At 38.9% G+C, this 27,994-nt stretch overlaps 1 protein-coding gene across 1 annotated transcript; it reads right to left on the reverse strand.

The window, feature by feature from the left end:
- ADGRF1 (adhesion G protein-coupled receptor F1) lies at positions 1-26,826 on the reverse strand. Its single transcript, XM_040982989.1, has 14 exons — positions 26,755-26,826; positions 25,054-25,126; positions 23,332-23,475; positions 21,629-21,802; positions 20,496-20,596; positions 19,195-19,253; positions 15,881-16,032; positions 13,475-13,638; positions 11,682-11,870; positions 8,726-10,099; positions 7,118-7,159; positions 5,699-5,758; positions 1,525-1,591; positions 1-209 (listed from the first exon to the last, which is right to left on the reverse strand). The coding sequence occupies exons 1-14, from the start codon at positions 26,821-26,823 to the stop codon at positions 121-123; spliced, it is 2,757 nt and encodes a 918-aa protein (XP_040838923.1). The 5' UTR covers positions 26,824-26,826; the 3' UTR covers positions 1-120.
- Positions 26,827-27,994: the final 1,168 nt, after the last annotated feature.

Here is a 27,994-nt window from a genome sequence, read left to right on the forward strand (position 1 = left end):
TGAGACAACCTCGTTTTATTCCAACTTGTTAAATCAGAAAACCCCATCTAAAGTGACAAATAATTGTTCACTGACATTCAGCTCTAGATGTCTTGGGGCTTCAGAAGTTTTTCCTTGATTTTAGTTTTCTTTGCATGATTCCATTGATAAAAACTGAGTTAGCATGATGTCTTGGGTGGAATCCATAGAGTGAGAAAATGTATAGCTGCCTGAGGGAGAAAAAAGAAGACAAGAATTAATTGCTCTTTTGTTAGAGTCATGAATAAGAGAAAAAAACTAGCCTGTAAACTGTCTGACAGGCAGTTGTTGAAAAAATGTTAGAGATGGTATGGTAAATATTTGGTCAAGATGTACAGCATGTTCCTGCCACCACTGAAGTTGGCATTGTTTGGAATTTCTCATTTGAGAAGCAATGTACCATGTTTTCAGATATTGTTGGAAAATGAAATAAAGTGGACACTCAATTACAGCATGTTTTTGCTGGAATAAACTTCAATTATCTCTTGGTTTATTGTTTTTCTGATAACAAGTAAACATCTAGGGGCTGATGAGGTGGTATATCAAGTTAAGTCACCACCTGCAGTACCAACATAGCATAGGAACATCCAGTTCAAACCTCAGCTGCTCCATTTCTAATCCAGCTCCCTGCTGATAGCCTGATAAAGCAGCAAGGATGGCCCAAGTGCTTGAGCCCCACATTCACATGGAAATCATAGAGGAAGCTTCTGACTCTTTGGTGCAGACAGCCTCAGCTCCAGCTGTTGCAGCCACTTGGGGAGTGACCCTATAAGTGGAAGATTCTCCAGACATTATCTGGTATTAAAATAGCTTATACTGGGACTCTAAACTGAGTTTCTCACTAATGTATCTTAATAACAATAATAACATGGTGAACGTGAAATGAAACTTGGACTCGTAAATATGATTTCAGCTTAACTTAAAACATCTCTCTTTACATGCTCTACTGCTATCCTCCAGGAGCACCGATACCATTTTCCATGTTTAAATGTTGGTCTCCCAGCAGCTGAACATTACAGACTTTATTCGCCATTAATACATGACACGGCACTTGCAGATTCCATAGGCAGAGGGGACTGTGCCACGGCATGGTCCCTCACTCCCGAAGGACACTGCAGTGAGGAGACATAAAGCATCAGGACACAAGCATACATACTTGGTGCCCACTCATTAGATGGGAAAAATAGGTGGGTCTCCATGGGAACACAGTTGATTTTTCTAACCAAACAATTGTAAGTAACAGAGATAACCAAACATTGAGTAATGTCTAAGTAATAGAGATAATTCAGGATGCAACTACCTAGTGACCTTGCCAATCTCCATGAACATCAACTCCTCAGCATTGTTCTGTCATCCCTGAGCACAATTCAGAACTGTGGACAACACAGAGGCAGCAGATACACTTCTCACAGTTTTGTTTTGAACAGTCACTCTCGGATTTTCCTCATGAAATATACTCATATTCTCTTTCCTCTTTGTATAACCTTAGGTGGTATTGTAACTCACCTTTGTTTTGCAGGGGGTTAAAGGTCTGCACAAATTTGGGCTTTGTTGATACATCTGATGAATTTTGCTGCAAAAAAGAACAAGTAATTTGCAGACCGACAGTAACATGGCAGTGACAGTCTATTTTTTCTGGTTCCTTAATGTTATTAATAGACTATTATTACATCTACACACTCTCTTTCCAAGAACAGTCATTCTTTCATCAACTTAAAATAGTGAAGAACTTATCTCCAAAGAATTTTGTGTTGTTGTGCAACTTCTAACAGCAAATTAGAAAATTGTTTTTAAATGAGATAGTATCTCTTTTCATTTACTTTCGTTCTTACCTTTTCACACATCTATCACCACAAGAAGAAGACACAAGAAGAAATAAAACAACACCCCAGGGAGGGAAAAAAAAAAACTGGTCTCCAGGAAAGAGACCAAACTGTGCCTTACTCTTCTTTGCCTTACCATTCAGATAGCCTTGGGAATAACCCTTCAGTCAAATGGTGCAGACACCACTCACAGTTCAATAATTCAAAAACTGAATTATCAAACCAAGATAAATATTTCAAATGAAGAGAACGTACTTATTGGGAAGATTAATGCATTAGGATGTATTGTGTCCTTTACCATTCTTGACTCATTGCTCATTTATTAGCATCACAGTTTGAGAGACGTTGTGTGTCAGATACTGTTGGAGACACTGGAAATATTAGAATGCATTAAGTCCCATTCCATTACACTCAGAAGGAGTCAAGTGTAGGGTGAGAGAAGCAGAGTTTCTACTATAAACAGCAGGCAGAAGAATGATTCTAATTTTCACTAAACCATACAAGTGGCTATTGAGAAAAAAAAGTTATAAGTAGCATGAATGGAAAAGATCTGAAACATTCAAAAAGAATTGATCTCCCAGAAATCAGGATTCAGCAAATATATAAGAAGACATTATCTCCAGGAAGCTAGACTTAAAAGATAAGTTTACTTTGATGCCCAAATTTTGAAACCCACACACAGTTTTTTTTTTAATAATTTCAATTCTTCATAAAAGTTCTGAAAACCTTTCAAGGACAGATTTTAATTTTTTTGGTAACAAAACAGATTTATCTCTGATTCCATTCTTTCATAAACTTTTTGAGGTGCCCTCATAAAATGGCACAGCCATGAAAAAAAAATCCTGAAATCATGATCTCTGAATTTAAACCTACATCCTGTCTCAAATCTAGAGTCTTAAGTCCTGTGTAGTCTGGGAATAATCAGTCTCTTCAGGAACATGACAATAATTCTAAGGGTCTAAATCACTGGCTGACTACATGATCTGCGTTATAGGAGTGTAGCTCAATAAACCCATTCTTTATGGAACGGTGGGCTTTTGAGGTCACTGGAGCTGCTTCTTTGTGAGAAGTTACAGAGAACATGACTAGTGACACTGAAGTTCTAGAAACGGGTCTTAGATTCCAAACACAGAGACAATTTTGTGTGCAACTACTGCTGGGTCTATATTCCAACTTCTTCACCCACTTCAGTGACTTGCATTGTCACAGCTCCTTTTCAAGATCTCCACCTCACCACACCTTTGTTATCTCTCACTGGATAGTCTCATACTCTGCTGCCAACCCTGTGGATAACAAGTAAAGCCACTGCCTGTAGCATCAACATCCCGTGAGAACATCACTTTGAGTTCTGGCTATTCCACTTCTGATCTAGCTCCCTATTAATACAACCTGGAAAGTAACAAAGGATGGCCCAAGTATTTGGTACTTGGGTCCCTGCATGTACATGGAGACCTGGATTGAACTCCTATCATCTCTCTGGCCCATCCATGGCTGCTGTGGCCATTTGGATGTGAAGCAGTGAATGGAAACACTGGCTCTTCGTCTCTCTGCCTCTCTGCCCTGTCTTTCCCTCCCTGTAACTCTGCCTTTCAAATAAATAAATAAATCTTTAAAAAGTTAGCAAGGACTGAACTCTTAAAAGTCATAATTCTAGTGTGTACATGTTTCTATCTGCAACAAGCTGTTTTCTGTGTCAAAAACAAGTGCCTTCATATTCGCTCCATCTGTCTTCCCAGAAATACTCTTGTATCCCTTGTCCTCCATTTCTAACCTGTTTTCACCCTTTCTTTGTTGGCCCAGCCCTCCCTGCACACAGACTCACTTACATTCTGGCAATTTTATCCACCCCACCTCTTCTGCTCTCCTGTCTGCTCCTGCTTGTCACCCTTGCTTTCTTCACTCACACCAAATTTGTACAAAGAGCATTCCTAGCCAATATTGTCACTTTTCATCTTATTCACAATCTGGGTCACTGCTTCTTCATTGAAAGTCCTAAAAATTACAAATATGCATCTGTTTCTGCAACATTTATTTTCATGTTAAGGTAAATGAGCTACCTAGTCATGTAACAAAACCTCACTTTTAGCTAGGTTTCCATAGTGTAGTGGTTGTCACATTCGCCTAATAAAACCTCACTTTTATCACTTGACTGAAAAACTCAAGTGGGAAAGGAGTATAAATTCAAAATGGCAGACTTACTGATTTTTGCTACCTTCTGAAAAGAGGTAAATCAGAAACATGGGGAAATGTTGTCAGATGTTTTGCTTTCATTTTATTTTGTTTTTGCCCAGTTTTCGGATTTCCAAATAAAGAAAATTCTGACTTACTTCTTTGTAGTGTGGCAAATGTCCTGTCTCATTTTATTCACTAGATGTTTTTCTTTGATGTAGTCACATGAGCTGAAACTCCCTTCTTAAGAGGAGATAATGACGTTAGCTTCATATTTTCTGGCTTAAGGGATTTTTAGGTCTTCAAAGACCTACAACTCAAGTCACATTGTGTTAGAACTTCTGCGTTGAGTAACTAGCCCAAAACTTATTTTTTGCAGTTGAAAAACTTTCAACTCCAATAGACCAAGTGACTTTCCTAAAATCACATCACCAATTAGTTACAGAGGCAGAACTACAGAGCAGGTCTGCTGGTTCCCAAGCCTTGCTCCCTAACTAGCAGCATGGACTTCTGCTTTAGATTACAAAGGAATAACTCTTATTGCAAGGAGATAATTTCCTTATTGATTTTTGTTTCAGAAAGTTATATTGTTGCTTGTCAAATTTTCTAAATACCCATGTTAGATTGCATTCAGTTAAGTAAGTTGACTTTTTACCAAACACTAAAATCTCTGTCTATAGAGCCCTTTCTGAAACACCTTGCTGAAAAGACAAAAATCTTACTATCACAGATATAAAATTTGCGTAATAATGCATTCCCACTTATTTCTAACTATGCTAGCATATGGATTTCGAAAAATAACTTTAGGTAAGATAACGGAATTTCTGCTTCTACACTAGCTTGTTAGCTTGTAGACTCAGAGCTCAAACTATAATAGACAGAGTCAGTGATTGCAGCCAAAGAAAAAAAATCCAGAAGGAATATTTCTTATATAAAAGACTGATAAGGCTTATAATTTAAAAGTTAAGGTCGTCCCCTTCTTCCTCTCTAGAGAAGAAAGTATAGTCTGCAGAAGTTTCAGGAGGTCAGGTGTAGGAATGGCTCCTACTGATTCTAGATGTCGTGAGGCAAGTCAGACTACAACAAATGGTGTTGTTCAAATATATTTGCCCACAAGTACCCACAGATCCTCATTACTGAGCATGCTTAGACAGGAGTCCATGCCTTTACTCTTATTCAACATGTCTTTGCTGAGTACAACCATGGGCTGTACCATATAAGATACTAGGAATATAATTGTGTCATAAGAGATATTATAATTGTGGGCCCAGCGCAGTGGCGCAGTGGTTAAGGTCCTCGCCTTGCACACCCGGGATCCCATATGGGCGCCGGTTCTATCCCGGCAGCCCCACTTCCCTTCCAGCTCCCTGCCTGTGGCCCAGGAAAGCAGTCGAGGATGGCCCAAAACTTTGGGACCCTGCACCCGCATGGGAGACCCAGAAGAGGCTCCTGGCTTAGTATTGGCCGTTGCGCTCACTTGGGGAGTGAATCATTGGATGGAAGATCTTCCTCTCTGTCTCTCCTCTCTGTATATCCGCCTTTCCAATAAAAAGATAATAAAAATAAATCTTTATCAATAAAGCCAAGGGGCTTACACAGAAGTGGATATGCTACAAAACTGCATAGGAAAAAACACACACACAAACTGGTATTTCAGGCATTGGACTCACAGCACTAGAAAAAATTACCTTTGATGATTGCTTCCCAGAGACTAATGGACAAAACTTATTGAATAGAAATTGTCGAAGCTGCAAGGGAAAAAAAAGAATTATGAATGAGGCACACATCTACAATAATATATAAACATGCAAAGAAAAGCTTGCAGGTTGAAATTATAATACATAATAATATTACTGCCTAGAGCCACTCAATAGCCCATAAGCATGGATATCCTATGAAATGATCATTTTTTAGCCTCTTTACCTTTTTACATAGCTAAAATCAAAGAACAGTAGTACAAACAGTAGTACAAAACAGGAGTACCCAGGTTCTAGAATTAATCATTTGCAATAATTGGTTAATTGACATTAATTTGTGAAAGGAAAGATCTGCAAACCATGTGAATGGCATAAGCAAAACAATTAGGTAGCACAATGAAGAACAGAAAATTGCCTCCTTATAAATAGGAGCTTCTGTGCATGTTCCAAATTGTGCTAAGTACTAAACAATCTTATTAAAACAGAGAATGCATAACTCATGGCTTATTACCATAACCTCCATCAACAAAACTACCCAAAGCCTGGTCTAAATAATGAAACACTTTAATTTACAATTTCCTGTTATTTTTCACATAAACTGTTCTTTATGAGGGACTTAATTTTTTTGTGAGAGGTTCACCAACATTTACTACGCCAAACTCTAGAAATGCAGAAATAGCGATGTATTAGAGTTTATTATAAATAAATGGCTGAATAATGGGACAAAAGCCAGTCCACTCCTTGGTAATTTTACTCTGAAATTATTGACAGGTCGTAATTTAAGGAATCAACTCAGTTGCCCATCAACTGAAGACTGTTAAAGGAATTATAGTATATAACACACAGTGGAATACTACTCAACTATAAACAAGAATGAAATTCTGTTAAGGCAAATATCATGTTTTCTCTGATTTGCAAAACTAACATGCAGAGTACAAAAGAAATGTATATGAGCAAAACTGACATTTTGAGATTTGATTGTTTATAACCCTGGACTATGCTCTGGAGAAGCAGTGGGTTTTCTGCTTACTATTTGCTGTGTTCTTTCTTTTAATAAAAGATTAAGCTTTATATTATAAAGAAAGTTAAAGAAAAATGAAAAAGGAAGAAAGAGGAAGAAAGGGATCAAGGCAGGAAGGGAGACGGAGTAGGTTGTGAAGAATTGTTAAGATCTTAAAACTGAAAGACAAAATACATGAAATTTATTCCTTTTACATAAATAAGAAACATTAAAAAAATAAAGGTAAAAAGACTCTTCTCCTGAAATGTTTACATCCAACTTGCAGTGATTTCTATTTGGCCTTATCAGCAGTGAATATGTATTTCCTTTGTGCCTTCAGATTGTGGTCTGTTGAATTATAGTAAAAGCTTAACAAGCTAGAGGGTGGTGAAAAAAAGTAGTACCCTTACCTTACTATCCAAGAGTATTCCAAAACATAAGATGAAAAAGCCCTTAAACAGAAAGAAAAAAATCGTATATTGCTTTATTTTGCTTTTCCAGGAAAAAAACTTATGTGTAATACTATTGTTATGTTACCCAGCACTGAAACTGGTCTTTTCTCTCTCTCTCTCTACTAGACAATAAGCTCCTTGAAAGTAACAATATTGTGTAATCTTCAGAGTTCTTAGAGTAACAGAATACTCACAAAATGTTTGAGTATATAACTAAATGATTGTATGAATGAAGCTTTAAATGCACGTCGAACTTTATGCCTCTTTCTTGGGTCATGCTAATCCGCAAACAAATACTGCTGCTTTGTCTTGACCTTTCTTTAGACAAAGCATGTAATAAATGTGCACTATACACGACGTAAGCAGGCACTGGGATCCAACCCCATGAGCAAATGAAGGAAGCCAACTAATATGGATCTGAGCAACATTTCCTCCAAGATCAGTTCTTAGGGAATCTTGGCAGAGATCTCCTTAGACCCTGAAATCCTTCTACTGAATAATAGCTTCAGTTGGTGCCTGTTCAGACAACAATCAGCCCTTACTATGCTACCAGAGCTCTCTAACTTGTCACCATCGGGTGCATGCTTGGCCTGACTACCACTTGCATTACTATGATGCTCAATAGCTAAAGAGCTCAACACCTGGAGAACCACCTGCTGCTAGAAGACAAATATTGAGCATTTACTATGTGTCTGACACCATGCCAGGTGTTAAATTATCTTGTTTAATCCTTACATTTATTCTATGATATAAACTAAATACTATTATCTATTTCACAGAAGGGATTGAGCAAAAAAAAAAAAAAAATTAAGTGATTTGTTACAAGTCACATAATTGGTTAAGCGATGTATTTGACTCCAGACCTATTTAGCTCATGTTCAAACATTTAACCGCTACTTCCATGAGGCATGATCCAAGGGATCCAGCAAAATTTCATTGGACCAGAATTGAAGGATCTCTTCTCGACTCATTCGACCTGAGTGTTACTCTGTCTACTCAGTCTCCGAGCAGCATGTAGAACCTGTCCCCTACAGCAGAGGTCAGCAAGTTTTCCCTATCTGACTCTGATGTGGTTGCAAAAGCATAGATCATATATATAAACTTGTGAACATGGCTTGTTCCAATAAAACTTCATGTGCAGAAACAGGCTACTGGTCACAGTTGGTGAGCTGGTGAGCTCCCGCTATGCTGCACTATAGGGATTTCTTCTACACCATTCAGAGCCAACAAATTTTTTAAAATTTATTTTCCTTTCTTTGTGTGCTTCGTTAGAGGTCTGGAAAAGAGAAAGAGGACTGAATCAACAGCAAGATAGATTAACATCAGCTGTGTGAACACTAGTCTTTTAGCATTGCTGAATCACTGATGAAGCCCAATATTCTAGTTTAATATTATGGAAACTGTTGGGGAAGATGGAGTTTTTCTACTTACTGCTTCCATTTGGTTTTAACCCAAATCTTGTTAGAGGCTGGGAGCTGAAACAATCTCTGAAGTGGACTTAACTAGCATTCTCTACACTTATTCCAATTACTTTAAAATAGAATGTGTTATTCTAGTTGTTCTCACCTGAAATGCATTAAATAAAGCAAAAGTAATGTGCCACACCAGATTCTGGTTGTCCACCATTGTTCCTATACCAAAGCCCCAGGTGAGCCCTAGCAGAGGGGTCAGAATGAGGAGGCTCTTCCCCATGCGAGTGACAGTGGCCTTGCCATCATGACCCAATCTTTCTCCAACAGCTGGCCTCCAGAGCTTCATGAGAACTAAGAACAACACAAAAAAATTCACAGTCACAATTGTCAATGCAGGGACTACAAAAGCCAAAAGTGGTTTGCTTTGACTGGACCAGTTAAGCCAACACATTTCTTCACTTCTGTAGCCATTTCCAGGTAGACTGACTGCAATGGTGATGACAGATATGACGAGAGGGCACCCATAGCCCAGGCAGAAGCCAATCGCCATCATCAAAGGCAGGGCCATGTGATGGAACACAAGGATGATCCGATACACCAGCAGGATACCAAGCGTGAACATCCAGAAGAACAAACAGAGGTAGAAAAAATGTGTAAAGAATACTGCAGCAATACAGACTCCGGGAGGGCTGGCCGTGGTGTCCGCCATGGCAGCAACGATAAACCAAACATCAGCAATCAGGAGGGACAGTGCTAGGTTTACCATGCAAATATGGTGTGTGTAAGAAGTTTGGCTCTTCTTTATTTGCTTCCACAGCAGAGCCTCAATGGCTAGGCATAAGATGAGACTTGTGATAGAAATACTCAGTCCCACGTAGGTGATCCATTTCACAACAGGGACGATTGCAGGAGGCACAAAGGGTGACATCAGGACAGAGAAGGAAGTCAGGTGAGTACATCGACACGTCACCATGTCTGGAGTCTCATTCACTAGGTGGCACCCTGCACTGTTCCACTGCAAGTGACTAAAATCCCAGAACACACAGTATGGCTGGCTCAGATTTGATTCTATCTTGGAAAAGATGAGGAGAAGTTCATTTATAGAGTAGTTTTGGATAACTGTAGATAGCAAAGGTCCATTGACTTGAGAATTTCCATGTGTGGTAACAGGTAGAATGATTCCCATGGTCAATGAGGCCATGCTGATTATAGTTTGAGGAAGTGGTTTCTGAAACTGGTCAGACTCAATTAATAAATGGCCTCTGATAGGAATGGAGGTATTTTGGGGGAACATTTCTGTCTTATAGTTGTAACCATCTTTGATTTGGCTTTCAGTTACTGGAATCCCTCGCCAGTCAATGAATTCTTTAGAAAAATTCAGAGGCAGAGCTGTCGCAGGAACCAGAGTGCTGATATTTTCCAATGTCTTCAGTAACTGTGAGCTGACGTGTTTTTCTTCTCGCATTAATATTGCCCAGTTCTTTACTGATGACAGATTAAGGATGTGATCAGCTATACTGATGACATTCTGAAATACAAGGATGAAAGCCACTCAGTGTTTTTCATGCAGAAAAGAGCAGTAAGAATGAATTGTTATTAATAATGAATAAAGGAAAAACACCTTGGAAATTGACTTAGTAGAAGAACACATCAAAATTCATCAATTAAACTCAGTTGCTCCATTACTGTGGGACTCTTGGGTTATGAAGTTGGGTCAACAGAATCATGTCATTTCTATGGGGATCACCCAGGAATTTGTAAACACACTGAGATTTCAGCACCGAATGACAGCACCCTCGAATTTTGGCTGCTTCTTTCTGAGGTGATAAAAAGACTGCACTGCTATCGAGGCTTGACACTCAGAGGAAACCACACTTTCAAAAGTTTTCCTATCTTATGCTTCTATAACATCAGAAGGACTAAAAATCATGTCATAGATGTTAAAATTTAAATCTACTCTTGTTTAAGTTTTGTCTATACTACCAACAAACTTAGAGTGTTTTTTTTCCAAGCAGCTCCTTGCAAGCTCATTTTCTGCTACAAGGTTATGTCTTAGTTTCAGCTCTGGTTCCCAGGCATCAGCTGCAGGCATCCATCACTCGGACAGAGTCTCACTAAACACAGCCGCTGTGGCTTCCAGCCTAGAATCTCAGTGCACTTCCTCAACTATCCCTAAAAAGCCTTGCATTCTTTTGCTTTGTCTTTGGTTACTCTGTTTTCGCTCTTCATTTTATTTTTAGCCTCTTTTTCATTTTGTTTTGGCCAGTCGCTATATACAACATGTAATCAAGTTTTTAAGAAAACAAATTTGAGCAACTTTTCTTTAATTCATGGAATTAATTGGATGTCATCTTTAATACAGTGTTCACTAGATACAGTGCATAAGTTGGTGGTTAGGAAACACAATACAAGAATACTTAGAATAGTTTCTGGGAAAAGAATTAAAAGATAAGCTTGTTTTGGCATATATTTTTAAATTCATGCATAGTTTTTTTTTTATCATATGCATTTCCCAAGAACTCTTATAAGATGCATTGTACTACATCTACACACTTTAACAAATAAAACACATATACCAAAATTGGTAGAATATTTGTTGAATAAATATTTATTAACCACCTTTTATGTGTGTCTTTGTCTTCTCATTCTGCCAGAAACAGAGATGATAACCAAATTGTAAACAGTGACTATTCTGGAATGATCAGATCACAAACTATTTACTACGTGCTTATTTGACATTCCATATATTATTTTTAAAATTATTTTTGAAAGTAATTATCAAATGTTAAAATGAAACCATGAATTTTCCAGTCCAGAGAATTGAATTCTTAAAACACAAACTGCTAAAGTCAAAACTAAGGACACAATGAAGAATAACAAGTGTATACCGAGGCACATCTCTTCCTTTCAACCAGGTGCTGCCTAGGCGAACTGCACAGACATCTCCCCCTTAAGTTGAACTCACTTACTGACCAAATGGGATCCTTACATATTGCAGAGAAAGTGATAAAGCTCACAAGAGGATTGTAATCCCACTCTACTGTCTTTTCCAGTGGTTCCCCATCATTGCAGCTTTTGTCATTTCTCCTTCACACACAGGCAGAACATACCTCCATTGTTGAATTGGACACCCTGAACTGGTTTGCCAGAGACAGTACTGAAACACTAGTCAGTATATTCACCACGAAAGCCAGATTCCCAGATGTGGTTGATGGATTTTGCTGAAGGATGACGGAAAGATTGTGTACCAAGGATGACAGGTCTGACTCAGTGGCATTTTCTGCAATTATGCTAAAATTCTAAAAATAAAAATGGTTACATTCTAAAACCCTACAAAATACTTGTGTTCCATCAAATTTAAATCGGATGTCCTGGCCACATAAAACTAACATTCGCACTGTGCATTTTATAGTAGAATAATTACATAGCTCTGATAACAACAGGTGCTATTGCATGCCTTCTCTATTCCAGACATCATGTTAAATACTTGGCCATGGATTCACTGAATCATTGCTCTTGTAACACTAACAAAACAAAAACTGAAAAAGAGTCATTAAAAAGAAATTTTATGTGAATTATTACTTAAATTACATTAAAAATTGGGTTTTAATTAGATTTGATGGCTTTTCAAGAATGCTAAGCTGGGAGTAGTAAAACAAAATTTACTGGTACTAATCCTATGTTATGACCATTCTACTGAGAATCCCTTATAGGACAAGATCAGGGACTTCCATAGTTACTTGACCACTAGGCTGTTCATGCTTTGTCTTTGTAGGTGAATTTGGAGTTTTATTTCTTATGAGAAGCTCCCGTCTGTTTCTATTGTACTAGGATAACTTGGACAGTAGTAAGGGAAGAATATTTAACACATCAACCCAGGAACCCAAATCTACCCATGATCCCTCTTTTTTTCTTAGCTGACTTAGCTTTTCTCTGACCAAGTAGGAACTTGGGATCTTCCTACATTTATGTTCTAGAACATAGTAGTCCCAACTATTTCCCAAGTCCAGACTGAAACAAAACAAACAAGAGCAAGAATGGTCCCTACTGGTTATCTGGTCCAACCCTCCTCCCCTAAGGTCTGAGATGGAAACCTAAACACAGCCCCTTTTTCCCCTAAAATACCACTGTGAGATTCTCTAGAGTAACAGCAGGGTTTCCTGCTGGGGTTGCAATTTTGCTAAGTGTGGAGATCTGCTTGGCACAACAATGTCTGTGAACTGCTCTTGGAGCCCTTCTTTTTTGACTTGAGTTTGGATTTCTACTTACTTCTTCACATTCATCTTTTCAAAACACTTAAACCTAACAGTATCATATCATATGGTCATAGCTTAGGACTGGGAGTCAAATGAGCATGTTTCTAGTTAAGAAGTGTTGCAACCAGGGAGACCACTGGTTCCTGGGTCTTTTGTTTCTTAATCTGTAAAAGGAGATTATGAACCAGATGGCCCTTAAAGCCTGTTAGAGTTCTCTCATTCTGTATGGCTCACTTCTGTCTCATCCATTCCCTTTTGTATTTTTCATATGTGTGAATCATTACTTGTTCTAATCAAATAGGTCAAATTCACACTGTCACTTTACTCTTTCATTTCCAGGTGTTCCGGACTTTTGAGGCCAGCTTGGTTGCTACTCAACCATCTTCCATGTAACCAAATCCTAGTTAACTTCACTGCATTTGTTTCTAAAACAAAACAAACAAACAAAAATACCAAAAAACACTGACTTTGCAATTCTACCACTCAAACTCATATTCCCTGTGTTTACAAGGGTCTCATATCACCTTTGCCTTATCCACCATGATTAATTGTCATATGTATTTCCCCCTCCACACAGCCATGCTTACTAGGAGATATACACATGAAACTCAAAACTAGTATTCATCCACAAAATGAAAGTGCTTCACCTTCTGCAGTTCTTCCAGCTGAGACAGCACACAGTTTTCCCTGATGACTTGCCACCCGGAGGACTGGCACCTGGCTGTGATGTTTCCATTGTAACCGCTGCTACAGGGAAGAGTGTACACATCATTGATAGACCCAAATCCAAAGAAAATGTTGTTACACTGGGCTGGAAAAGAATGAGAACAGAGAGCAAATCGGACCCAGAATATCCAGTGGACTTTCAACCCCGTGCAGTCATGTTTAAATGCTCTAGAACTCATTTGGTCAGAGCCAAATCTAGGCCAAATCCACAAGTAGACATTTATTATCTTCAATGCCCAACTTCATCCTTACCAGTGTCCATGCTTTTTCCCGCTGGACACCCCATCCCTGAGCTATTTCTCCATCTTGGTGTCTAATCTGTGGCACTAACACTTAAATGGCTGACCAGCTCCTAAATGAGGAAACCAAACAAGATGTGACCAGCTCAGGAAACATTTTTATCCTTTAAAGGAACACTAGAAAGTCTTAACATCTTCAAAATATGAAGGAACAAAGCAATAATGATGCAATTAAAAGATTTCGGGCTATTTAAAAGAGTACTTCTTATTTTGCAATCATTTCTTCTTTTTTTAAAAAAAACATTAATTTTATTTTTATTGGAAAGTTAGATACACAGAGAGGAGTACAGAGAGGAAGATCTTCAGTTCTCTGATTCACTTCTGAAGCAGCCACAATGGCCGGAACTGAGTCAACCCAAAGCCAGGGGCCTGGAGCCTCTTCCTGGCCTCCCATGCAGGCGTAGGATCCCAAGGCTTTGGGCTGTCTTACACTGCTTTCCCAGGCCACAAGCAGGAAACTGGATGGAAAGCTGGGCTGCCGGGATTAGAACCAGTGCCCATATGGGATCCCGGTGCTTGCAAGGCCAAGACTTTAGCCACTAGGCTATCGTGCTAGGCCCTATTTTACATTTCTTATTAAAGCCTCACAAATTGCAACTTGCTGTGAGCTACTCTAGTATGAAAGAAACTGAAGGATGAAAATGCTGACTGGGTTCCATAAGGACTGCTATTTTTGTTTGTTTGTTTGTTTCCTCAATTGCTGTATCTTAAATGCCTAAACATTTTGACCACTTAATGAATGTTTGCTCAATAAATATTGAAAGTGGCACACATTTTAGCAGTAAAGGCTGAGAGCGGCACACAGTTTGGCAGTAGAGATTTAAGATTAGCATATAGAAGTAAAAAGAATATAAAATGTGTTATTGCTAGTTCCTACACCATGAAACAGAACACTAAACCTTGCTTTTCCTATCTAACTGCAACTCATTGGCCCATTTCCTCTCCCCGTACTCCTACCTCTCTTCAGGTTCTAGTAACTTCCATTCTGACAGCTTCTGTGAGATCAACTCTGTTAGGTTCTATATATGATCAATATTATATAGTGTTAGTCTTCCTTTGCTTGGTTATTTTACATAACACAATGTTCTCCAGGCTTATCTGTATTGCTGAAAATTAAAGAATTTCATTCTTCTCTTCAAAGATTTTATCTGTCTATTTGAAAGTGTTACAGGGAAGAGTGGGAGAAACAAGAAAGAGATCTTCCATCTCTGTCACCGTCCAGATGGCTGATCATGGCCAGGCCACATCCAGGAGATGGGGGCCTCCTCCAGGTTTCACACATGGATAGCAGGAGCCCACTCAGATCTCCTGTTGCTGCCTTTCTGAGACCATTGGCAGGAAGCTGGGTCAGAAATGGAGCAGCCAGGCCAACAGATGGTGACCACATGGGAAGCCAACACTGCAGGGAGTGGCCTTACTCACTACATCCAGATTTTCATTCTTTTTATGCCTGAATATTTTCATGTTTTTCAAAACAGAGGAAAGAAATTATTTTGAGTATGATCACTCAAAAAATGATAAATGTTTAAGGTGCTAGATATACTGGTTACTCTGATTTGATCATATCATAGTGTATGCATCTTTGAGACACTGCATTGTATTCTATAAATATCTACAACTATCATGTGTTCTTTAAAACTGAAATTCAAAAAAAGAAATTAAAAGAAAAGAAATAATGAGCCTGTGTGTGAGAGGTATAAAATATGAATCATTGCATTCTTTCCTTAGTTTTTTTACGCTGTGATTGACAGCGTCAGGATCTTTCAATTTGTATATCAGTCTGCAGTGAAATCAGCCATTCATACTGCTTACACTAGGAGATGGAGATCAGAGCATTCATCAGCAAGGATTGGAAATAGGCAAAACTGCAGCTGAATTGTATCACTGCAGGGGAAAACAGCTGCCTTTTCTACTGAAACACTGTTTTAGCCAATCAGAAAAATCATCCACCGACTTCCTGAGGACATGAATGAACTACTAATTAAAGGATTTGGTTAACCCAAGCAGACAATGGGAGTTCAGTATTACCTTTTTGGAACACTCTGAAAGAGCTGTCTTCCAGTGGAAACAGCTGGTGAAGGGCTGTCTTAGCCTTATCTGCCACCTGCTCAAGGGACAGCAGCAGCTCTGATGAGCTGCTGGAGCCAATGACTTCAAAACCAACAGCAATGCTTCCATCTCTGCAGGAAAGAAAAATAAGGACTACGATTTACTTAACCAATTTCTCCAAGCTTATTCTTTGTGTTCATAATATTTAGTCCATAGAAGTAAAGCTAATAAGTTTTGTTCCCACTTTCATGCTAATGAGAAATCAAGGCAAATAAATATCTACCAAATACTCCCACATACATTTAAACATATTAGATGCTAAGACAGACAAATGCACTAGCAAGAGTAGCAGATAGAACTAAGGCCACACTTTACACAAGGCTGGTCAAGGAAGGCTTCTCTGTGCGGAGATTACTAGAAGCTGATGTCTAAAGGAGGACAAGGAAAGGCAATGATGGGAAGGACATTTTTGTAGTGTGCCAGTAAAGTCACCAAGGCAGCAAACTGTTCATTTGGCAAACTTAGAAACTAGCATGAGTTAAACAAAAAGCAACGAGTAAAGGAAAGAAATAGATGATATTAGATGATTTCCCATAAGCTAAATTTCATACAGGCTTACAGGTTTAACTGTATTCTTCATTAAAAGTAATTAAAGTGATCAAACTTAGTGTTTAAGATCATCACTCTGGCTTCTGTGTATAAAATACGCTATAGGGAGGCAAACAGGGAAGCAAGAATGAAGTGATGGTGGCTGGAATTAGTTGGGTAGCCATGCATGTTTAGAGGAGTGGTCATATCCCAGCTGTATTTAAAGACATAGCCATAGGACTTGCTGGTGAAGCAGATTACAGATGTCAGAGAAAGAAATCAGTGAAAAATCACTTCAAGGAGTGAAAAAAACAACTTCTGGCATATTTATTGAAGAAGTACACTGGGAAGGAAGACACCACAGACACTCAGAAAACAGACAAATCTCACAAATGTTACACTGAGAGAAAGAAAGCTACATCCCAGGCTACTTCTTACACATGAAATTTGCAACAGGCATAACTCACATTTGACAATAAAAATTAGAACAGTGGTTGCTTCTGCTGAGGGATCCAGGAGATAGACATGTCTGGGAAGGAATACTAGGCACTTTGAATGAGATAGAAATGCTCTGCCTTGGCATGAAGGACTAGCTGAAACATTAGTGAAAGCTGATTGAACCGTTCGCCTCAGGTTTAAGTGTACCGCCGCATGTAAATTATATCTTAGTAAAATACATTGAAATAAAGGATAGTTCCAAGGTTTGAGCCTTGCAGTGGAAAAAAATCACATCAGTCTAAGTGAGATGGACCAGACAGTGGGAGAAGTAGGCTGTAGATTAGGAAAAGAGGTGAAGAACCTCAGGACCTGACACTTTCTCTTCCACTGCCTGCTGGAAAACCAAGTGAAGACATCGAGCAGGCAGTTGGATACGTGCCTCTGAAGTTTAGGGTAGACATCAACTCAAGAAACAAAACTAAAACCACAAGAATGCAGATGGTGTTTGAAGCCATGAAAGTGAATGAAATCACATGTATTAGGTTAACCCTTCCTTAACTCCATGAACTAAACATGGTGTTATCCTCATTTTATAAATCATGCAATTAAAGCCTGAAGAAAAATTGGGCTAGATAAGCTTTATTATTAATTGATAGGTTAGAATGTATGTGGCTCCAAAGTGCAAATTCTTACTTACTTCATTGAGCTTTTGCTCAAACTACATTAATAAATCCAAATACGCCTTTGTCTGATTGATGTTACTATTGCCTTTGAATCAATGGGTCACTTCTACACTGCGTGCAATATATTTTCATGCGTTTTGTTTTATTTTACTTAATAAAGCTAATTCAGATTTCATAGACATTAATTGTCCTACTTGTTAGCTAAGTTAAGACACTAGGAAATTAAAACTTCTTTTAAATCATACATGTACACAGTTAAGCCTAAAAATGAACTTATTAACTTTTGCCTACTTTTATTATAATATGCCCACACATTATTGGAAATGATGTATAAATACACATAATGGAATATAAGTCAGAAATGGAAAGAAACATAAAAGCAAGGCAAGGGAAATAGACAAATAGTTATGTAGAATAAAAATATTGAATTTAAATTCTGTCTGCCTGCTCACTGTTGCAAAATCAAAAGTGAAAAATATGATTTGTTATATAGGCTTCCAATGTATAAAAAAGAAAAATCTTTTTCCTAACATTGAATTTTAAATAAAACTCTTGGAGGAATCTGTATAGTAAGATGTGGATAACTCAAGAGACAATTCCAGTATGACTTTAGGAAAAGCTGTTGGAAATTTCCTATGTCAAGTTCTCTGACATCTAAGCTACTTCCTATAATAAGTGGAATTTTGATAGTTTCTTTTTTTTAAGATTTATTTTTATTTATTTTTTATTGGAAAGGCGGATATACAGAGAGGAGAGACAGAGAGGAAGATCTTCCCTAAGATGATTCACTCCCCAAGTGACCGCAACAGTCGGTACTATGCCTATCCGAAGCCAGGAGCCTCTTCCGGGTCTCCCATGTGGGTGCAGAGTCCCAGAGCCTTGGGCCGTCCTCGACTGCTTTCCCGGGCCACAGGCAGGGAGCTGAAAGGGAAGCGGGGCTGCTGGGATAGAACCAGCGCCCATATGGGATCCCGGGCGTGCAAGGCGAGGACCTTAACCACTGCGCCACTGCGCCAGGCCCATTTTGATAGTTTCTTAACCAACACATAATTAACTAGCTACATAGCTTTTATGGTTAAGATATAAGCAAAAATAAAATTTACTAAATATTTCTGTGTTTGCTGTAGACAGTAACCACGGGGTTTTGAACTATGGTGTACACATGACAACTGTACAAATTATATTATACCCAAGGCTCTCCTCCGGCTGCAGGTTACATGTCATTTCTCCTAAAAGTAAGGAAGGAAAAAGAAAAAACTCACATGTCCACCCTTTATCCTTTTCGTACCATGCACATCATTTCCTGCTTCCTTCCAAACTTACATGGCTTTGCAATTCTATTCTCTGATTCACAACTTGGAGAATGTTCTTTAAATTTTATCTTCTTAAACTCATTCAATTGAGGACCTAGACATTCCCCTTTAGAATTTTTTGAAGGATTGTGGACTCTTCTGCTGGCAAGAATTCTACTGAAAAGACAAATTCTGCCCTGTTTTCTGCCCTGTTCACCTGGGAACATAAATTTGTACTCTATAGGACTGGTACATGATTCTGGCTTGTTCTTTCAAGGTCATTGTTACTTACCGAAATTGCTTGACCTGAACTGACTCAAAACCTTGAATCCCTTTGTATGCTTCTTTAAGCTTAGAAAGAGAATAAAGTACAATGTGTTAATATTTGTCCCACCCTTCAAAAAGACATTTCAGCAAATAGTAGATGCTCACAATAAATTTAAAGTATGCTATTGCAAAACCAAAAGAGAGAGAGAGAGAGAGAGAGACAGAGAGAAATTAAAAAATGAGGAGTGATGACGGGAAAAATAGCATTATATTCTTAGAATTATACTTACATATCACATTAAATCTGTTATAAACTAAACAGAATAAATTAAAAACAGTAGTAAATAACCAAATACATGCAAAGTTAAGTAGTTGCATGTCATACAAATACAGTTAAAATTGCAGTCAAGAATGTAAATGTACAAAGAGGCAGGTACACATAGATACATAAAATTTATTTTTAAAATTGTAAATAATTGGGTCTTAGCTCAATTGGGTAATTGTCCCTTTCTGAGCACAAAAATCCCATATAGGCACCATTTCATGTCTGGGCTGCTCTGCTTCCCATCCAGCTCTCTGCTTATGGCCTGGGAAAGCAGCAGAGAATGGCCCAAAGCCTTGGGATCCTACACCCACATGGGAGACCCAGAAGAAGTTCCTGGCTCCTCTTGACATTTCAGCCATTGCAGAGTAACTAGCAAATGAAAAAATTTTCTCTCTGTCTCTCCTTTCTGTAAATCTGCCTTTCCAGTAAAAATAAACCTCTTTAAAAAAAATTGTAAATAATCAGTGGGTAATCAGTCACAGGATATACTTGGTGCCAAGTATTACAACAAATCTGATTTTTCATTAAAAACAAACCATTGATCTTGCTAAGCACTTAAATCAATTTTAACTACAATGTAATTGTTCATACCTTTAGTCAGAACCCTATCTGAACCATTTTCCTATGCTAATCTAGCTTTTGTGTGACTTCATAAAGAAGTCGAGAGTTTTGCGTGGTAAACTTTTCAGGCTCTACTTGAAGGTCTTCTTTATGGAAGAATACAAATGTAGATGATCAAATTTAGGTCATAAAAATTTTATTTGGGCAAAATATTACCCAAATAGCCAACTTGCAACAGAAGGAGAAAGCAATCAGTCACTAAACTTTCCTAGAAAGAAAATGCTCAAGGAATGGCACTTACTTGTAGGTAGAGCAAAAAACTGCTTTGTAATAACTCGTTGAAAACACATGATGAATAACACACATTAAAAATACATGTTAAAGACATATGAATGTGTATTTAGCAGTAAATTCCTTATAATAAGTTGAAAAGTACTTACTTGCATTTCAATTCCAGCTGTGTATTTGGAGTATATGGGAGAAGACAAATTCAAAAGGTCTTTTGTAAATCTTTCATTAATTCTGAAAGTTCCCCACACCTCTTTGGAGATAAAAACAAGTTCATGGAAATAGTAAATTACTATCTTGATTTTATTAGGAAAATATTATTATAGAAGTACAATTCAGACCTCATCTATTCAACAGTGATAACTTCCATTTCTTCCCATAACAAATGTTTGCCTAAAATAAAAAAATAGAAAGCATAAACTCCAGAATTTTCAAAAGTGATTTGGAACAGTAATGAGAATATACTGGAAACCAGGATACGTGACAAGTAAGTTTATGTACCACCACTCATGTGTGGCTAGAAAAGGCTATCTTGGAACACTGGAATGTATTTCCATTCTGGAGTCAGACACACTACTATTGTGCTATGAGGTCCTTGTACTTCCATACTAAGAACAAGCTTAATCATTGTTCTTATAGAAACAAAAAACTTAAAAATTCAAACAACAAAATCACCACTTGCTAACTTCAACATTTTTTTTTTGTATTAACAAATCTTATCTAACCTTCCGACCTGATCAAATGCCATCACTTCTGTAAATACCCCGTGCATCCCTACAGCACTATAGCCATACTCCTTCACGGTCTCTGTATCTAAACATTGTTTATGGGCATGTCCCTCCTACATATGTCTCCATCATTCCATGGAAAGACCCTAGTGGTGTATCATTGCATGTTTTGAGCATGCATCAAGCATGACATCTATCAAAAGATGTTTGCTCTTGGCAAAAGTGAAAAGTAGCTAAAAAGAGCACTAATGCTTATTCAACCAATTTCTCTCTTTGCTATTTTACTCCTGAAAGCTCAATAGAATTGTAGAATTGCAGAGCTGAATTGGATCTTCCTAGAGGTTGAAGTGATGCCCAATCATTAACTTGTATTTCTGGATCTTTACCCTGATGATATTCTCACCGGGTCTAGCCACACCTAACAGGGAATATCATCAATATTCAATGTCTCTAAGAATGTTGCCTTTCCTCACTGAGGCAAACAGGTGCAGTTCCCTCTCTGATGCACACTGAGGTTGGATAGACCCTGGCTCAGATCATCATCTTCATGTGCTTACTTGCTCTCTCACAGAAATTGACACTGTGGCTGAGGTTGTTGAGATGACATTCACAGCTTGCGGGTGATGTAGCCATGTGAAGATGACAATACTGGGGGTCAAGACATGAGAGAGGAAACCATGTGTAGCTCTCTTCACAGCCACACCACAGGACTCCGTCCAGGCTGCTACAAGCTGCAAAAAAAAAAAAAAAAAAAAAAAAAAAAGAACTTTGTCTCATGGAGTCTAATTTATGAACTGACTGCTGAGTTCAGATCACTTATTCTGACATAAAATCTGAACCACATGTTTCTCAACAAAATCTAGATTTTGAGTCAAGATGGTGATATATTTAAGATAAATAAATGTCTAACTCGAGAGATTCCAAGGTTGACAAAAGAAGCAGAGCAAACTTGAAAGTAAGATGGTTGGGCTTAACTCTCAAAAGAAAAATGTCGGCCCTGCAGATATCTGTTGCAATGGACGACAGATACAAAAGGATATATCTGCAAATATCTCGAGGACATTTGACCATGACCTTCTCGGTAGACCTGTCACCAATCCAAGATAGATCCTACAAGCCAGCTGGAAATGACAGAGTGTCCTCTCTGGGAAGTCATGATTAAAATTTAAAACAACAAAAACAAAAAAACCAACTTCATCAACCAATTTTGTATGCTCATTTTCTTCTATCAAACCAGAAATCCCCACTAATAGTCACCCTTTTTATTAATCAAAAACTGGAGCAAATCTTGGTGAAAACATATATAGTAATAAAAATGAGGTGATTCTCAAACTATGTCATATATCAGTATGACTTAGAAGATGTCATCACAGGAATTCTTATTCAGCAAATCTGGGACAAGGCATTTTCATTCAATCTCCTTGTGCTGGCCTGGGCACAACACTTTAAGAATCCCTGCTTCGGGCCCGGCGCGGTGGCGCAAGTGGTTAAAGGTCCTCGCCTTGCACGCCCGGGATCCCATATGGGCGCCGGTTCTAATCCCTGCAGCCCCGCTTCCCTTCCAGCTCCCTGCCTGTGGCACGGGAAAGCAGTTGAGGACGGCCCAAAGCTTTGGGAACCTGCACCCGCGTGGGAGACCCGGAAGAGGCTTCTGGCTTCGGATCGGCATAGTATCGGCCCGTTGCGCCCACTTGGGGAGTGAATCATCGGACGGAAGATCTTCCTCTCTGTCTCTCCTCTCTGTATATCCGCCTTTCCAATGAAAAAAAAAAAAAAAAAAGAATCCCTGCTTCACAATAATCATTTAACTTCCCTGCACATCTTTGTGATTATTAGTGCCATTGGCCAACTATGTATTACTTTCTTCCAGGTACTCTTTAAGGTTGCAAATCCTAGCCCCCCTGAGGTTGGCTAGAGCCATGGCACCAGTTCTGGGCAGTGAATCACAACCAGAATTTTCATGTGCCAATTCTGAGTTAGAGAATTCAGTTGTTTCATTGAAGTTGTGTGTGGTTTCATTTCTTCACGGCTCAGGCTGGACACATTTCAGTTACCGTCTGATACGTCAGCTTGGTTTCCCAAGTAATGAGCACAGACACGGTCCCTCTGCTCACTTGCAATGGGACATAGAGCACAAAGAAGAAATGAAACCTTTATTGTTTCAAGCCTCAGAGACTTAGGAATGACCATTTCTTGCAGGGCATCCTAGCCTAAAGTGGCTCATCTATTTACACTTCTCACCACCAGATTGCTAGCTTACACGTGGTAGCCTTTGCTCTGATGATCTGTGTTGACCCATACAGCTGGAATGGTGAAAAATTCCAGGAATTCAGAAAATCCTTCAAGACATTTTTGTCCTGGGCATCTGTATAGGTCACTTGAAGCAGCAATTCATATTCCTGGACTGCATTTAAAAAGAGAAAGATAGTTAGAAGAAATGTTTCTGTCTGGGGTGGCATACGACTGAGGATAAAAAACAAAGCTTCCATCAGGTGCACCCTAAAAATCATGAGGACACTGCTTGGTGCCGAGTTCTGTTGATCAAACACTGATGGAAAAATGAACACCCATTTAGCTCCCACATTACGGCTAATGTACATGTAGCCTCTGATTCTGTGCTTTCTGTGTTCTCCCAGAATAACTCTCCTAATTTGACACACTTCTTCAGAGCCCATGCAGATTGAAGTCCCATACGTTAAAACTGAAAGGACAACAGGTAAAAAAAAAATCTTTATCACTCTTGGCTCTGGTCTCCATTCAGTGTCTTCAATATAAAACTCTGTCTCACACATTCCAAAGAGCACTTTCTTCTTTTCTGAAAATAGTCTCAATTGGGTGAGTTTGAGTACTTATATAAAATAAAAAAGCTAACCAGAATTAAATTTTAACATGTGGTTTAGTGCACACTCATTCCTAGATAATAGTTTGTAAGGAACACCTGTACTTTTTCCCAAGGGGAAGCCATTAACTGTTCTGCTTTGGAAGAGAAGATGAATCCTCTGAATTTATTCCCACCCCAAATTGCCTTAGATTTATGATTCTGAAATTTAGTAAGATGTTTTGCAGGATTTGAGATCTTTTGCAGTTCATCTATGGATAGTCCAACTTTCAGCCCAGCTCTTACTCTCTCCATCTTCTATCAGGCTAGAACTTCTGTCCCAAGCCTTGGGAGTCAGGGAGAGCTAGGACCAATTTCACTGGAGCTTCCCAAGATGGTGACATATGAGAAATAGGCAAAAGAGTGACACTAGCTACACTGTCCGTAGAATGGTAGTAGTCCTGGTGCTAGATGCACTGGGTTTGAATTCTGGTTTCTGCCCTTAGCTCTGTGTCTTAGTTTTACTATCTGTAACATAAAGGTGACCATTGTATTTAATTTAGGTGGTTGATATAAGAATTGAATTCATCTCATGTAATTGAAATAATATCTGGCATGTATGAATAAACAAATACAGGCTTGTATTCTCACTGCCAAGGAAAATGTATTCATGGCACTGCAACTTAAAGTTTTGATTTAATTTTCACAAACAATTGTAACTTTGCATGGTGGTAGATTTCACGGTATTATTTGCACATTTTTGTATGGTTGACTCATTGCATGGAAGAACAGCTTCTGTGGACTGACCAATCATCAGTATGCATCACTGTCTCTATAAGAAATATTTTCAGCACTGAAAACATGGGACCCATGAGTTAAGTTTCAGAACTCAGCTCACTCTGAGGTTAAGGGTTGGGCTGTTTAATTATATCATGATCAGAACAAAGAAGGAAAGGAAAGATATGGAATAATCATTTGTCAGGTATGAAACAAACGCTATGCGTTTATTGTATTATTTAAACCTCACAAATATCTTGCCTTTAGACTTACCATCAGTCCAACTACATAAGTATTAAGTGTTTCCAATGGGACAAAGATCAGCTGGTCAGAGGAACTACTGGGATTAGAAGTTGCTCCGCACCAAAATCCACTGCAGCACACTACCTAGTGAAGTCTCACCTTGATGCATTTTCTTGTCCACACTGAATTCTCTTTTTGTTTTCATGTTACCATTTCTCTGTTAAAAAGAAACAGTTAGTTATGATGAGGCTTTGGAGAGTTGCACTTCACAGGCCTTGATCTTGACTTTCCAAGGTGAAGTGAAATCCTAAATCTAAAATCCAAGCCAGGCAGAGAAGAGAGCCAGGAGAGTCCCCAGAGAAGCAACTGAAGGTGGGAAAGAACTGGGGGTCTCTAAAGGAAGAGCTTCCAAGATGGAGGGAACAGCAAGGACTAAGGACCATAAGTAAGACAATGTCTGGTATGGGGAGGCAGACAGGACAGCAGAGTCGCTAAGAGGAGCAGGTGGGAAGAGAGGAACAGATAAAAGCATCTCTGGGGAGTCAGGGTATCACACTCTTTAAGGATCATGGCAAGGACATTAGGATTTACTTGCATGTGGTGGGAAAGCACTGCAGGGTTTGAAATATATGCTCTAGTTTACTTTTTGGTAGACTCAATCCTGCAGCCACGTGGAGAATAGACAGAAGCAATGGCAGCGTTTCTTAGGTTGTTAGAATAACAGATGAGAGAAGATCAAGATGAAGTGGGTCTAGGTAGCAGCCATGAACATAATGAAAAGTGTTTGAATTCTGCGGATATTTTAAAGATGAAGTTGAACAATGCTGCCGATGGCCTGGATATGGAGTGTGAGGGATCAAGCATGGCACCATGTTTTCTATCCAAGTAGCAAGAGAAATGATGAGGCCACATTCTAAGGTAGGAAAGTATCAACAAATTTGATGAGAAAAGTTGAGATCTGATTTTGGACATACGAAGTTGACAGATCTATTGAGTGCCTAGCTAGAATTAACAATAGGTGGTAATATGCCCATATGTAGTCCAGGGTAGAGATCTGAGATAGAAACTTGGGAATCACCAATTTGTAGGAAGCTTTAAATTGACCCTGGAGCAAATCACCAAAAAAATGAGAATAAACAAGAAGGAGGTTCCAGGGATTGTTAATAGCAACACATTTGCTTTTCCTGCACTCATAAGGCTGTAACACACAGTATGTTCAGCTAGAAACAATAGCCAAGCCAGTTTAGTTAAAGATCCTCATTTTGCATTTCAGTTCCACAAGTTGAAAAGAAATTAAACTACACATCCATGACCACTGCTGAGGCTTAAATATTTGTCCCTCAGACTCCTGAGCTGACTCCTCAAAGTCTTTTGTTAAGGGGGGACATATAATCTAATTAAGGTATCCAGAGATTAGAAAATAATTACGTTGGGTTAAGTCATTAGGATGGGGGCCTCAAGATTGAATTGTAGTAACTGTCCACATGGACATACACAAACACCCACTCCCCATTTCCTGCCATGGGATGTTCTGTGCCACCTCCAGAACTTACTACCAATAAGCTCACCAGCAGAGGCCAATCCAGTGGGAGCTTCTGCATCCTGTAGTGTGCACCTGCAAAACTGTAAGCTGAATTAAACCTCCCTTTTATGACGTTAACTGCTGGTATTTTGTTGTACTGATTAAACAACCACACAGTGAATACCGATAATGTTGAAGCATGAACTTAGGAATTCTGACTGAATTATGTAATTTTAATTGCCCTAAGAGGAGTTGATTTCAAAATTACCACAAAGGAGATAGGAGGGAAGTTGAAAAGAAAAATGGGACTTAGGCCAACTCACCCATAGGAAACCCTCGTGGCCCTCCATGACAGTCAAGAAAGAGACGAACCACAACACTCCAAGTCTCATTGTCAGCAGTCCCTCTCCTCTTCCCTGGCCTGTAGATGGACAGCCAGGTGTTTAGTGTGTGACGAGGCAAGCAGTGTACCACGTAAGGCTGAGGTCCAAACACAAGCGATTCCATCCAACACATTCAAGTGCACAGTGTTGTAGGGCCCAGAATAGCTGAGCTGATTGGCATCTCTGAGTGCTTGTCTACTTTTCTGCTTCACAGAGGCTATGGCGACATCACTCTTGTCCCCACTGTATAAACAGTAACTTTCCATGTTGACCAACATAGAAGAAAACTGCACCAGAGTTCTGTCCTAAATGATAAAAATAGGCTAACAGAGGCTTTTTAAAAATCGTGACATTTTAATGCATTTAATGCCACAAATGGGGCATTAAATAGTAGGCTTTTTTTTAATATTTCACTGAGTTTCCTTCATCTCAGTGAAGGTAAGCACTAAAATAACCAAATCCCTTAGGAGCTCTAACACAAAGATAGAATCAAAACATCTCACCATAAAAATAGTAAGGAACCTATCCAAGAATTCCTCTTTCTTATAGTTAATACAATTAGCAATAGGTTGTCCTCAAGCTTATGGCCATCTTAAATAACTTAGACAAAACTCAGCACACTGACACAGTCATAAAATTAACTGCTTATATTAAGGTTATTTGATGTATATAGAAAATTAAAAATTGCTAAATCACAATTTTCTTTCCAGAGGTAGGCAAGCGGTACTGTGATTAAAATGCCACTTGGAGAGGCAAGGTCAGTGCCATACCAGGCTAATCCTCAACCTATGGCATGGGCATCCCACATGGGTATTAGCTCAAGTTCTGGTTTCTGTAATTATCCCAGCTCCCTGCTTTTGGCCTTGGAAGGCAATAGAAGGTGGCCAAAAGCCTTGGGTCCCTGCACCCAAGTGGGAGGCCCAGAAGTAGCTCCTGGCTCCCAGCTTCGAACTGGCCTACCACTAACCATTGTGGTCATTTGGGAAGTGAACCAGCACATGGAAGACTACAGACTACTATCTCTCTCTCCCTACCTCTCTCTCTCTCTTATCTGTGTAATTCTGCTTTTCAAGTAAAATAAACAAATCTGTGAAAAAAAATCCCACATCCCATATCAAAGTGTATGGGTTCAAATCCCAACTCCATTTGTGATTCCAGCTTCCTGCTAACACACATTTTT

The sequence above is a fragment of the Ochotona curzoniae genome, unplaced genomic scaffold (assembly GCF_017591425.1).
Source record: "Ochotona curzoniae isolate NIBS_2020 unplaced genomic scaffold, NIBS_Ocur_1.0 contig_3819, whole genome shotgun sequence".
In the NCBI taxonomy this organism is placed as follows: Eukaryota; Metazoa; Chordata; class Mammalia; order Lagomorpha; family Ochotonidae; genus Ochotona; species Ochotona curzoniae.